The sequence below is a fragment of the Manis pentadactyla genome, chromosome 19 (genome assembly GCF_030020395.1).
Source record: "Manis pentadactyla isolate mManPen7 chromosome 19, mManPen7.hap1, whole genome shotgun sequence".
Lineage (NCBI taxonomy): Eukaryota > Metazoa > Chordata > Mammalia > Pholidota > Manidae > Manis > Manis pentadactyla.
In genome coordinates, this window is record NC_080037.1 from 16,601,973 (window position 1) to 16,616,806 (window position 14,834).

At 36.5% G+C, this 14,834-nt stretch overlaps 1 protein-coding gene across 2 annotated transcripts in view; it reads right to left on the minus strand.

Annotated features, from left to right (window-relative positions):
• The window catches only part of SPATA17 (spermatogenesis associated 17), a 193,434-nt gene that overhangs the window by 80,010 nt on the left and 98,590 nt on the right, over positions 1-14,834 (minus strand). For both annotated transcript variants that reach the window (XM_036931603.2, XM_036931593.2), the window contains exon 7: positions 2,245-2,448. In XM_036931603.2, coding sequence (XP_036787498.1) covers positions 2,245-2,448 — 204 coding nt within the window. The remainder of the gene's footprint in view (positions 1-2,244; positions 2,449-14,834) is intronic.

Consider the following 14,834-nt stretch of genomic DNA (forward strand, 5'->3'; position numbering starts at 1 on the left):
CCAATATTATAAAACTCATATAAAATAATATTAAATGTGTCAGCAGTTAACACTGTGAATACTAGACTGTGTGGCAGTTTGGTTTGAATGACCTCTAGAGAGTTTCCAACTCAGGAACATTTGTATACTCATATCTTATTAATGTCATATCACTTTCACATTTCCTAAGATGTTGCATGCAGAATTACTCTATGAGTTCTGTGAAGTACCAATAGCGATTTCAATGAGTATAGTATGAAATACGGATTATTGCATATTCAAATATACAGTGTTATATCTGATATCTTCATGACCACTGGACACTTAATACATATGCAGTGGAGATACCATAATTATTTTCTTTATAGAATAACTAATAAACTGAATTGCTCATGCTGATGGTATCATATAAAACCACTACTTGTATTAACAGAAATAATAATGTGCAGAATGCAAATGGTAAAAATTCAGTTACTTATAAAATCCATTTTACACGTACATTTAAAATGATTTTAAATGCCTTCACTTGAATGTTGGAATAACTCATACTTTGAAAAGAACAATGAAACCACATGCTGAAGATTGTCCCAAAATAAACTGAGGTTTTTCTCATTATCTCTCTTTTGCCCCCTTGCTCAGATACACCCTGCTTGCCTCTCTACTTCAGAAAGAGGAAGACTTTTCAGCTTCTATGTCTTTTTGGATAAACAGATTAGTTTAAAGGTAATTAAGAATATGACTTATGAAATGAATCAGGGATAAGTAAAAAGAGAAAGTGGTCCAGGGGGAAAATTAGCTTTATCAATTTTAAGTTATTTTTTACAGCTCTTTCTGTAATGTATATCAGTAAATAGTGTTAATTATTAGTGGTTTTGAGAGAGCAAAAGCATACACAAATAAAGGGAATTAAGGACCCAATTACAGAGAGCAGAAACACAACATATCACAAATAATTACAGCAATACGGGAAATTATATTATGGCACAGAATGCAGGTTGTCCTATTACAAGGTTGAATAAATGGCTGGGGGTGTGAAAGGCAGTCTCAAAGGTGGCTCCCAGTGATCCCCACTTTCTGGTATTCATGCCCTTGTGTGCACTGGCCTTATTCACTTCTAATAAACAATGTGGCAGAAGTAAAGAAATGTCACTCATGGCATTAGGTCATAAAAAGGCTGTAGCTTCTATTTTAACAGCTCTTTCTCACTCTCTTAGACCACTCTCCGTGATGGAAGCCAGCTGCCATGTCTGGGGTAGCACTGTAGTGAGGCTGACGCGAGGAGGGACTCCAACATGAGAAAAAACAACCACATGGGATCCTTGGAAGAGGATTTCCCCTCTTCTTCCCCCCAACACCTGAGCATTCATATGAAAGCACAGCCTTAGCTGACACCTTGAATGCAACCTCATGAGAGCTCTTGAGTCTAAGGCACTCACCCAAGCGGTACCTGCAACGCTGATGCACAGAAACTGTGAGATAAGAAATGGGTGTTGGTATAAGTCATCAGGTTTTGGAGTAACTCATAATATATTATGCAACAAAAGATACACAGAGGCAAGCCTGAGCAGAAAACCAAGTGGTAGGAGTTCTGGGTGCCTGGCTGTGTGAACCAAAATCAACCCAATTCTAGGTTGATGCTACCTGGTGGCAGTTATCTTCTCCAGTTTAAATATTGAAGGGGATGACAAAACTGTTGCTCGCTGGTACTTTGAGGAGAGTGACAATCACCACCCAACAGGCCCCACTCTGCCCTTTAGCCCTGAGAAGTCATCTGCCCGTCGTGCTCTATTCCAACCCATTGTGAAGATTTTTTGTCTCTGCTTGAGTATCGCATTGTTTTGGGCCCTAATTCTCCAACTTTCACTTTTTATGTTATTCAAATCTAAATTATGTTTACAATTGTATATAAGATACAGATCATCAGATGAGAGGTTAAATTAAATAAATTAAAATATTCTACATAATATTTTTCTAGCAATAAGAGATTATAACAAGTACTGTTATGACAATATTTTTACATGAAAAGGCTAGATCATAGCCAAAATTTCTATGTGTTAACTTCATATTCAAAACAATTAAATATAGTACCAAAAGAATATTTCCTTGGTATAGTTTAAGTGTACATTATACTTACTATTTAAAATCGGATCCTGTAAACAATAATTTTCCCTTCTTGTTACAAAGACAAAACAAAACAGTAGCTTTTTTGAAAAAGCAGTAAGGGCAGAATCACTGGAAAAATTCTTATACAGGACTAATGAGTACCTGACATTGTTTCCTATCAATGGGTGGCAGAATTTGGCACCGAGGAAAGGAACGGGCACTCGTACAAGCTAGCCAGCTACTCGGGCTGACGGGGGGCTTCTGCTTAACTTTAGGTCTTCGGTGTGTTAAAGGCTTTGCCTTCTGTAACCGCAACTCCCACGGATCAGGATCTTTTCTGAATGGTGAATTATATACACCTGGAATCTAAAGACGAAAAAACATAATCTTGATTTTTATCTTTGATTTTCACATGAAATAAAGGGAAGGTAACATTTTATCATACTTTTTTTTATATGTTTTAATACTATTTTAAACTACCACTCATGTTATTAACTGGAGGCAGATTTCAGGTTCATCTAAGGAGATTACAAAATGCTCGTACTTTGTCTCCACTCCAGACCAACAATTTCAAAATCATTCATGGTTGAAGGCTAAACATGTTAAAAACTAGTAAGCTATAGCTTCAATCTGCCACACATGGCATTTTTATATATGTGTACTTAAGACAAAAATAACAGGAAGACCTTATGTCATTTATTTTGCTTTCTAACCACTACCTATATATATATATTTTTTAACCATATCTATAAGTCATACATTTACTCACACAAAATGATACATATGAAATTCAATTAAAATACACATTCTACCTATATCTGATTTAAATTGAAAAGAGAATACACATGAGGTCTCTGTATAGGTTGCAAACTATAATTTAAGAAAGCATATATGTGCATATATATTGTGTATCATTCAAAACAACTTACTGTATTACTGAGTTATATTTATGTGCTATACTTCTGTACTGTCACATTACCTTTGCTGTTCTACCTTTGACCGTGTCACACACTGTAGCAAAAGAGTCGACGAAGCACAGTGCCTGCTATGCAATAGAGGGTCAACAGATGTATGTATGGCAAATATTAAATTCAAGTTTAGCAGATGTCAATTTTCTGAAAATTCAACAGTGTTTGAGGATACAAACTGCAAAGAACAGTACTTTAATACTCCTCTCATATACACAAATGCATATTCATAAGGAATAAATTACATTTTAAAAGATGGTAGGACTAGTTTGGTTGCTCTATGGACACTCTAGACTAACATAAAGAATATGCATTAAGCCCATCTATTTTTCCTAAAAATGTGCTTTTCCCTTCTGTTACCATCATATCCATAAGTATTCCTGCTTACTATATTTACATCATGGAATCGGCAGGTCCATAGCATTATGATTAACTCCGATAGTTGTCCTTGAAAAATTATCCTAGAGAAAATTTTATATTTCTAGACTAACACTTCAATAAATGCTAACTTCCATCTGGATACCAACTCAGGCTACATTCAGTTTATTATCACTAATGCTCCCTTAATAGCCTGGGGATAACTTTACCACAATACTTACCACACTGCTTCCTAACTATCTTTGTGTCTGTCAGTCTTCCCCAAGCAAACAGCTGGAACACAAGGACTTGTTTAAGTATTTTTTGCATCTCCAGGGCCTAGCAGAGTGCTTGGCACAAAGGAGACACTGAAAAAAATAAATGTTAAATGCTTATCTAGAATAACAATGTATCATTCAGGAAGTCCCATGAAACCTGTATTTTACTCTTGTTTTCCAAAGCCACATAAATATCTTAATAAAAATTTTGAGGTTTATTTCAAAATCTTAATAACTTCTTTCAGAAAATTATAGATTTACCTTTTTTATCTTTCTAAGTATATGAGTTTCAATTTGCTTTTGAATACAATTTATTAGAATTAAATTATCACAGACCAACTTGAGTCACCTTCAACTTAAATTTTCCTATGTTATAATTGAGGACTGAATATTATTAGATAAAGTAAAGTCAGTGTATATTTACATATTTTGAAAGTATTTTTGAACTGGCATTTCTGTGAGATTTTTTTCCTATGCAATTTATACAAGAAAAAAGTGTTGAGAATGTTATAGACAATTGTTGAAAGATTTTTAAATGTCATGTTAACACCCTTTCATTATAACAATAAATACAGAACAAGGTGGACATATAAACAGATAGTTAAATTAATGCTAATATAAGAAAATATATACACATATATATTCAAAATAATTTCCAGTAAATAGTAATTTTTAAGTGGGCAATAATTTTCAAGAGGATTTTTATGGGGATTTTCTATAATGAGAATGTATCAATTGTAATGAGAAAAAACAGTGAATATTATATTAAAAAGAGTATTCTGACACAAAATATAACTAAATCTATATAGTCTATGAAAGAGATATATGAGTATTCTGTCTAGTGATGGTATAATTAACTGAAATCTTAGTTTTTCATTTCTACAACCTTACAGATTAAAATAGTAAAATACAATTTAATGAAATTATACTTTATCATTTAAAAATATCTACCTGAATAACTGCTACCAGCCATTAAATTTACCCCCATTAGAAATCGTCTTTGATCTCCTTCCATATTTGCATGCACATGTATACATAGGCTAGATGGGAAATGCAAATAGATCGGTAGACATGATAGCTTTCTTAAATTATATTTTGCAACCTATATGGAAACCTCCTCATGTGTATTCTCTTTGCAATTTAAATCAAATATAGATAGAAAATATATTTTAATTGAATTTAAAATGTACCATTTAAAATCTTCAAGGTGTATTTTAGAAATTAATTTAATACATTTGCTAACTCACATCATGAAAACAGTCCAGTCTCCCCAATCCCTACAGCAAGCAAATACCCTATTTATTTATATTGACACAGTATTCATTTAATTATTTCTTCAAGTAAATAAAATAACCTTAACTGACTATTGGCTCAATTGTTATACTTCATAATTTGTTAACCACTTGTGAATAATGGTTTTTTGTTGATTTTAATATATTTGTATTTAATAAAATATTTAATAAAAAATAATGCTATGAGTCACAAAAGGCAAAGTTAATCCTAAGGGACTATGACATATTTTTCAGTTTTCCCATTTTTCACAACTTAGAAGGGCTACTGCCAAGGTAGCTTTTGGGACTTCATTTTCAGCAATAATTTTCTAGAGTGACCAACACTATGGGGAAATCTGTGCTAACTGTTTAAAAAAAAAAAGCCTACAACTGAGTTATTTGCAGTACTGTCATGCTAACATTCAACTCAATAAGACCCAAGAAATCTCAGGAGAGGACTCTGCTAATAGCTTCTCACTGACCTCCTTGCATCAGACCCTGCTGCTGAATGGTGGCCCAGTGGTGAATACGGCAAATGAGGTGTGAAAGTACTGATTTTTTTTAAAGGCTATGATTCTGACTCGTCAAAAGGGGGGAAAAAAGGCAATGAGTTATATAATAGATATGTATTTTTCTTGAATTCCCCCATCCAGGCCCTCCACCATGGGAACTTAAGCATGACCTGGAATATTAATTATGTCGGGTTGAGCAACGAGCAAATGTACCATTTGTTACCCAGTCACCCTTAGCATTACATTAATATTTTGAACCATTCTGTATTTCTAACAGTCTATCAGTTGGCTCTTTTCTTCTCGGTTTTTATTCTTTTGCTTAAGTATTGTATGGGAAAGTACTTCAAAATGCAATTGAATTGAAAACCAATGGTTATACTTGCTATATTTGGAGCATTAACTGTTTTATTTCATGAAGAATGTTTTTTATGGACATTTTCTACTCATACACTGACCTTTATTTTGTAATTGCCCGGGGGAAGTAATAGTCTAATTTTTTTCTCTCCTCTTTGTAATTTAGCGTTACTTTTAAAACAAGTTTCTGTAAAATAAAAAGGATTTGAAACGGGATTGTGTACACCTATAATTCCCAAGGTGCAATTACTAGTGCTACAATTTCATACCTTACCAGGTGAGAAATAATAATTTCTCATGGTTTCAAAGAAACTGCTTATTCCAGAAATGAAGAACTATTAAGTACACAGGGTAGATGGGAGAGTTCAAGTTTTACTTTTGTAAATGATAATTACACTGCAAACAGGAGTGGCTGATTGCCACTAAAAGGAACAAAATTAAAAAATATTTTCTTGCCCCATGATTCAGACTTTGTGAATACAGTGAGAGATAAACAGTTCTAAAAGAAGGGCTACCTCAAATAGGTTTGGGCTCTACATTTTAATTAAAAAATGCTTAAAAAAAGATAAGATACCATGCAAGCACAGAAAAGTAGTAAGACCTCTAATAACTGAAAGAGTGAAAGTGGGCCAGAGACCTGTGAATGAAATATTTGCTGGGGTAGGGACTGCTGAGTCAACACTGACCAACACACTTCATCATAATTACCAGGACATACTAGTGCCAGGGGATTTATAAAAATCCCACTCAGCAAATAATTGCCCTGCTGTTAGGAGATAGTCAGAGTGTTAACACACTGTCACAGTCCAGTGTTTAGTAAGATATTCTACATTCAATTACTCTTGCTGAGAACTAAAAGGATACATGGTCATTTCTCAGCTAAAGCAGTTATGCTCACATGCATCTCAGACAATAGTCCAACAGTCCTGTAAACCCTCAGATACAGTGCCCTAGAAGGAATGAGAATTTCAAGGAAACATTAGGGGTTTATAGAGATTTAGTGTAGAACTTCTCTATGTAAAGCTAGATTTTTTTAAAAACTATTACTGACTACACATGCTTTTTCTCTTCTTTTACTTAAAAAAATCGGGTTTTTAAATGTTTTGAGTCAAATTAAAGGGTGGGGTCACATTAAATGAAGACTGCCAAATGAAGCTGGCTTCATGAAGTTAACAATTTTTATAAATCATTTTGATATCTTAATAATCATTACCCTATGTACTAAAATGAAGAAATGTAAGTAAGAAAGCATTATCTGCATACTAATTCAGTTCAATAAATATTGAGCATCTACTAACTTAAAAACACTTTGCTGGATCTAAGATGGATACAGAGATGAGTATAAGAAGTGATCACTCGCACCGAGCTGTTCTGAGTGGCGGGGGAGGGAAGGGTTAGGGGAGTGATTTTATGACCGACAGCAGCATAAGCAGCCTGTAAACTGTCCTCTAATAATTATTGTACAACAGGTATACACCAAAGGCTACGGTAAAGGTAGATAATCCTTCAGAATCTTTGTGGAAAAAGCATCTGAATTTGTTTTAATGATACATAGAATTTTGGCAATTAAAAAAAAAGAAGAAAGGCATTTCAGGTTAAAGAAACAATAAAAATAAAGACATATTTGTGGGAAAATGTAAGGCCGCTGGCGAGTGAACATCACACTCGCCAGTTGAAGCATGAGCCTATAATCAGAGATGAGTTTGTAAAGATAAGTTGGGGCTGAACCATAGAAGGCTGCAAGATTGCACTTAATTATGCATAAAATGGGAATCTCTTGATTTTCACATTGTACATAAGAAGGTAAAAGCAGGAGAAAACCAGAAGTGGGGCCTACTGGTGGGGGGAACCTCCCAAAACAGATACCATGGAAACACAGGTGAAAATACAGTTTAAAGAGATGGAGCAAGCATCAGAACCATACTCAGATATGACAAGGATACTGGAATTATCAGACCAGGAATTTAAAACAACTATGATTAATTCATTAAGGGATCCAACGGACAAAGTAGACAGCATGCAAGAACAGACGGGTAATGTAAGCAGAGAGCTGGAAATTCTGAGGAGGAATCAAAAAGAAATGCCAGGGATCAAAAACATCGTAACAAAAGCAAAGTATGCCTTTGATGGATTTATTTGTAGACCCGACATGGCTCTTCATCTGCTCTGTGCTGAAGCCCCCTTACCCTCTATAGGGAAGCTGGAATAATAATTAAAAATAAAACAATGGTTTTAGTCCCTAAAAGACTACATAAATGGATTCTCAGTGCACCTAAGAAAAACTAAGAAATTCTCAACAAAGTCCTTTTTTCAGTTCCAAAGTCATCAAGATCCACTCTCCCCACCCCTCTCTACCCACTCTCCACATGGCTTTCTTTCATTTCCTTCAAACATGCCAGGCTCTTCCATGACTCAAATTCATCAAAAAATATTTTTTCTGTTTATATGCCTGTCCAAATTATACTCATCCTTCATAATTCACATTAAAAATCACTTCTTTAGTAAGACCTTTCATGACCCCCATACAAATTTTCCTGTTATATTCTTTCTCTCAAAGTTCCCTGTTCATTTTCTTCCTGGCACTTACAACTCTTAATTATACACATTTGTGACTACTTCTATTTTAATGTCCGTCTCCTCAACTAGAATTTAAGCTGCATCAGGGCAAGAACAGTGCCCATTCTCTTGACCTCTATATACTTAAGTTTGTGGTTCTCAATTTTCGGTGTACACCATAGTCATTTGAGCAACTTGATAAACACTGATGTCCAAGTCCCACCCTAAACCCACTCAATCAGTATCTCTGAAGCATGTGTCTGGGCATTAATTTAGTTCAGTTTCGTTTTTTTAAAGTTGATGGGCAGCCAGAGTTGAGAACCCTGACTTATTGCCTATCTTACTATCTGGCTCAGGGTAGAAAATCAGTCCATGTTTACCTGAATAAATGATGTAAGACCAAAAGTCTACAAAGGAGGTGCAGACTGCTTATTCAGGTGTCAGAAGGAAGAGCAGTGGAAATAGAAGAATGGCTTGGACAGGAAGCCCTCTATAGAAACAGAATCAGAAAACACTGAGAATAGGTTTATTAAGAATATAAGGGAATGTGAAATTACAAAAAAGCTTGAGTTTAGAACTCAGGCAGAAAAGGTAGGAAAAAAGAGCAGTTATTGAGTTATATATACATTGCTCTCTGGTTTGGAGTTATTAGAACTGAGCTTCGCACCATCATTCAGGCTGACAGGTCCAGTGCGTAGTATTAACAATGAGTCTGAAGTTAGGAAAGAGGTCATAGCTGGCGACTGGAGTGTTTTCCAAATAAAAACAGCTGAAGGTGTGAGAATGGATGGGGTCACCGAGGGAGACAATGTAGGGAAAGTGGGGAAAAGCCTTAGGAGTGCATATATAAAAAATAAGTGGGAGAAGAGAAAGCCAGTGAAGGGCACTCCAAAGAGCAAACAGCTAGGGACAAAAACAGGTCCCGCAGGAGAAGACGGTTTCATGAAGGAGGTCACGGTGTCAGATGCGGGGGAGGAGGATCCGCACGAGGACGGGGAAGCACGGCTGCAGTGCTAATTAGAAGGGGGCGAGCGACCTGAGCAGGAGCAGCTTCTGTTCTTGTGGCACAAATCACATCGCAATCCACTGAATGTCGGAAAAGAAAAAGAAACGGAGGCTCACTTGAGTCTTCCAGAATACAGTAATATTATGATGACTCAGACAATCTTGGGACTAAAAGATTACCTTTTCTTGTTTGTTTGTTTCTTCCCAGTCAGGATTTCCTTTTAACCATAATGCATTTTGAGCAACTTCCTGAGAAAGATTCCACCAAATAGACTATCTGGGAAATCTTCCCCTCGGAACACTTCCTTTATCTCTGTATCTGGAAATGTCAAGCCACTGTTCTGCCGATCCCTGCAAGACCTGGATGAAGGCTGCTTGTTTCCGGGCCCAGGTGATTTCTCCGGGCGTGCTGCCCCTTTACCCACAGGGAACCCCGCCACCTCGCCGCACACTTTGTTCACCTCCTCCTCTCTCTGCTACCTTGGCACTCTCCAGATCTGGCTTCGACTCCTGCTTTTCCATTTGCATCACAGCCTTGATAGCTTATAAATAACTACAAAGCACTGAAATTAATGTTGATGTAGATATACACCCATACTGAGAAGGCTGTTCTGGGGGGGTCAGGATGCCTGGTATCTGAGTAATATCGTGAAGGAAGAGTAGGAATTTGGGGGGAAAGGGAAAGGGAGGCATTCCCAGAAAACAGCAGTAACAACAAGATCTGCAAAAGAACGGAAACATCAAATAACTTTGTTATTAAAGAATGATAGCCCCACGTGGAATAAAAGCAAACAAGGCAACACAAGAATAATTGAAGACGACTTAGAAGAAATGACCTAAGAGTGGGAGAAAAAGCTGACCGCAGTGGCACCGAGGCCGAAGGAAGTTTCGAGATCACAGGAGGGATGAGCACAAATCTCCAGGAAGTCCCACGGATCTATAATTGGGAGATTCCTGGGTGACCTCACCAAGACTCATTTTCAGTAGAGCGATGGAAGCAGACACCCAATTTCACGATAATTTGAAAACTCCCTATTATGACTCCTCTAAAGCCTGATTTCTACACATTCTCAACTGGCTTTTTATGAAGGCTGCATGCCCTAAGAAAAATAGAAAGAAAAAAAATAGTGATGCATGATTTTATGACTGCCACCCCCTAGAAACCTTTCATTGTACATTTTTTTTTTTGTCCCTCTGAAAATGTGTTTTTTCTTACTTAGATCTTCTACAGATAATATGATTTGAAAATGATTACAGGGTTTGGGTTTAAAAGATGACTTCCAAGACAAGTAGTTGCTTAAAAGAAAGATACTTGGCATTCTAGGAACAGACAAGTGAATGAAAATTTTCTTTTGTCGAAGAAAATGTACCAATAGAATGATGCATTTGTTGAACTTTATTCCCAGTTGTTATACAGGACTCTGGAAGCAGCTGATTTCCCAAGGGTCTTTGAAGAAGGAATTTTTTAAGCGAACAGGAGGAAGCCGTTTTAAGTTTTATCAAAGTGCAGGACCGACTGCCTGTTCCCTGAGGGAATGCTTGGTGCCTTAATCTGGTTGGACACAATCTTGCGTCCAGATCTTAAAGACCGTTTTGGGATCGCTGTGCTTTCACACAGTTTTCTGTAGACCTGTGGCTTCCTGTATGGAAATTGTTAATTAGTACCTATTAGGTACAGATTATGTCTGTCACTTTGATAATGGAGCTGAGTCATTAGGATTTTTTCATTTTTCTGTATGTTATCTTTCAATAAAAATGCTATCTTTTTTAGATTATCTTTTGCTTTCTTATTTTGCTCTGATCTCCTTGATGCTAGAGACCCCAGAAAATTCTACTGTGCTTCACAACCTGGTTCTTTTATCACCACTCAAACTGTAACACAAGTTGGCTAAAAATAATTAGAGGGAAAGTAATTTGATCACAAGAAGTCAATAAAATATTTTGATTTAAAAAAACCTGATTAATATATAAATAATAATCTGGTCTCTGGCTTCTTCAGTGTACTACTGGTTTTTTTCACAAGTTTTTCCATGTTTTTTTTTTTCATTTGAAGAAATAGTACCTCCCTTGTAGTTTTTAATCCACAACCCCCTTTTAGTCTATTATTTCATCACTTGTACTAACTGAAAAAAGGAATAGGCAAAGCAACTTAAATTTCTCTGAAATAGGACACCATTGGATCAAGCAACTATTTATTTGCTTTTTGGTCAAAGTCAAACTTCTTATGCCCAAATAATTTTCTGCCAAGTTAATCACAGCTCTCCTTTATATTCTTTGGTATACTCATCCTTAACTACACTATTACTTCCCTGCACACTTCTGATTCCTGGCTTATAATCCTTTGAACCTTGCCATGTAAAAGCCCTCTCCTATCTTTGCTAAACAACTTCCCTATGCCTCCAATTTTTCAATAAATACACTCAACCTTTTCCATTTTAATTGAAGCTTCTCCCTCCTCTAAAACACCACTTCCCTTGCAGCCCTACTGGGCAGAGTGCATTCTCTCATTTCCCCAAGGTCATTTTCAAACCAGTACTCATCTATCTTCTTGCAATCTCAATATCTCTTTTGTCCCTGTGGTTATCATACACCTTGCTGGTCATTCTCTCGTATTAAGGATAGCCTTTGGCACTAGGTCACTTTCTACTATGTGTTCTGGGATAACTGTAGGTGATTTCATGCGCAGTGGGTGACCCATCCCAATAGTAGGGCTTCACAGTTGTTGGACTCCTTCATCTTCACTGACCTTCACCTTCACCTGTGTACAATGTTAGCCATGACCCATACATCCCCACCATCAGAACTACTCGTATTAATAACTCAACAATTTTAAACACCAATGTCTCACTCTGTTACCATAACATTCTAGTCTACTGTTTTTCTCACATTCTTATTCTTGTTAACCATAAGATCTATCACCTAAAGATTTCAGGTCTTTTCAGGTTTTGATTGATCCCTCAAGTTTTTCCTAAACTATCATCTCATTTTGCCCTAACTTTTTACCTATTCACCTGAGTCACATGGTTGATTATCTTAATTACTGAAGTTCATAACATCCACTGTCCTGCCATATCCACCTGGTCATACCCCAAACCAAAATCCATTCAACCATGCAGCACTGCTTAGTGGTTAATTCCATTAAATTTAAATTTCCAACTTCACCTCTTATTTCCTGTGTGATCTTAACTTGCATTACTTAACTTCACTGTATCATGGTTTTCTCCTCTGAAACAATGGAAGCACCTCAATAGTTCGATAAAGATTAAATTTGTCAATACAGCTAAAACACTGAACAGTGCCAACACAAAGTATTCAATATAATGCTAATTCTTTTAAAGATACCCTATCCTGTAGTTATTGTGAATGTGGGCTCTGGAACTAGACCGTCGTGTACTAACACTGACCTTGGGCTCCTTACTTAATCTCTCTGTGACTCATCCACAGACCGAGAGAGTAACAGTTCACCGGCCAGGATGGTATATAAGCACTAAAGAGGTAATTAAATGTAAAGCAGTTAGAAGAGTGCTTGGCTCATAGTAAGCATTCAGTAAATGTTAGCTATTGCTACTATTATTATTCTGCATGCCTACAAGCTCCAGCTGCTAACTGCTTGAACAAATCATATAACCAGGCAAACTGGAGACACTACATATTTTTGGACTTCAAACCTAACTGGGACTGCAGTGCCCCTAAATAACCCTCCCTCTCTGATTCTTCTCAGGATTGTTTTGGAAGATCAACCGGGATATGGGGTCCTCATACAAAAATTATTTCAACCTCCAACCTTCTCTACAGAGGTATCCATATACAATCCTACACTAGTTAATTCCTCTCTAACTTAGAACTTAAGGTCTCCTTCCACCTGTTTCAACCTACAACTTTATGCTCTTTGTCACATCTCTCCCACCTTTTCTGAGTCCGTGACTATTTATTTCATCTCTTTGGTATTTTCAAGTTTTCTCTCACAAGTAGCTCTTTTGTGAACATGTACAAGTTCCTGCCATTCCAAAAACTCTCCTCTAACCATGCTTTCTTGTGAAGCCTATAAATCTAATTATTGAAAGCACATATTTCCCATTCCTTATGTTTTTGCTGCCCTTCAAAATATGAAGGAAGGAACAAACTCTCGATTTGGTGCATTAGGAAAAGCCTCTCTGTTAACCCCATCCTCCCACCTCTTGAGAGTCAGCCTGCCTATGGGAAGCATATATTCTTTTTTTTTTTTTGTAGATAATTTTTTTTATTGAAGGGTAGTTGACACACAGTATTATATTAGTTTAAGGTGTACAACACAGTGATTCAACATTTATGTACATGATAATTCTAGCTACCAGCTATCACCATACAAAGTTGTTACAATATTTTGACTATATTCCTTATGCTATACATTACATCCCAGTTATTTATTTTACAATTGGAAGTGTGTACTTTTTTTTTTTTTTTTTGAGAGGGCATCTCTCATATTTATTGATCAAATGGTTGTTAACAACAATAAAATTCTGTATAGGGGAGTCAATGCTCAATGCACAATCATTAATCCACCCCAAGCCTAATTTTCGTTAGTCTCCAATCTTCTGAAGCATAATGAACAAGTTCTTACATGGAGAACAAATTCTTACATAGTGAATAAGTTACAGGGAAGCATATATTCTTTGTTCGCACTTGCTCTAGGATTCACCAGGATGGCTTTGTTTTCCTGCTTTGCCTATGACTGGGAGGTATATTTATTTTGGAATTAAGGAGAAGCAAGCTCATTATTGCCTCAGATGTAAACTTCCAGTCCAGCTTTCATTATTAATAAAACTAACACTTTTGATCTCCATCTATCTGTCTTTTCTTTCTCTCACTTTATTTTGACCTCAGGCAGGGAAGAGGGCTTTATGTATTGGGCTCTTTAGCACGCTATCTCCCCTCTGTCCTTTCTCAGCCAGGTTTCCACCCTATTCCGTTACAGTGCTCTGGCAAAAACCAAGCCTCACTTCTGCCATTCACTATTTTGATATCTTGAATGGTGCTGAACATACCAATAAATAGAGCTGCAGTTTTGTTGTTTGGTACATTACAAGTCCAGTTCTTCCACTGACATGAGTATTCATTAATTGAAAGAAACTTCCTAATTAGATCAAGAGTGAGATGTGAAAGACATTGGTATTTTTATATGGATCTTTTCATCTCAATATGATCATAAGACAATGCGTAATGGTGTTGAATAAGATGTTTGTTGCTTCAGAATTACAGCTGATGCCTCCAAGATAAAAATATGCATTAGATGATAAAAGTCCCCAGTCTTAATCTCCTCTTCATGGCTGCTTTCCTAACGACCCAAACACATTGCGTGATAGCGATTTGGAAGTGCTACAGAGGGTCACTCGCCTTCCTGGAAGAGGGGCCTTCATCTTGGACTTAGGTCTCCCAGGTCCTGATGTTGAAAGGAATCGAGAAGTTAATTCC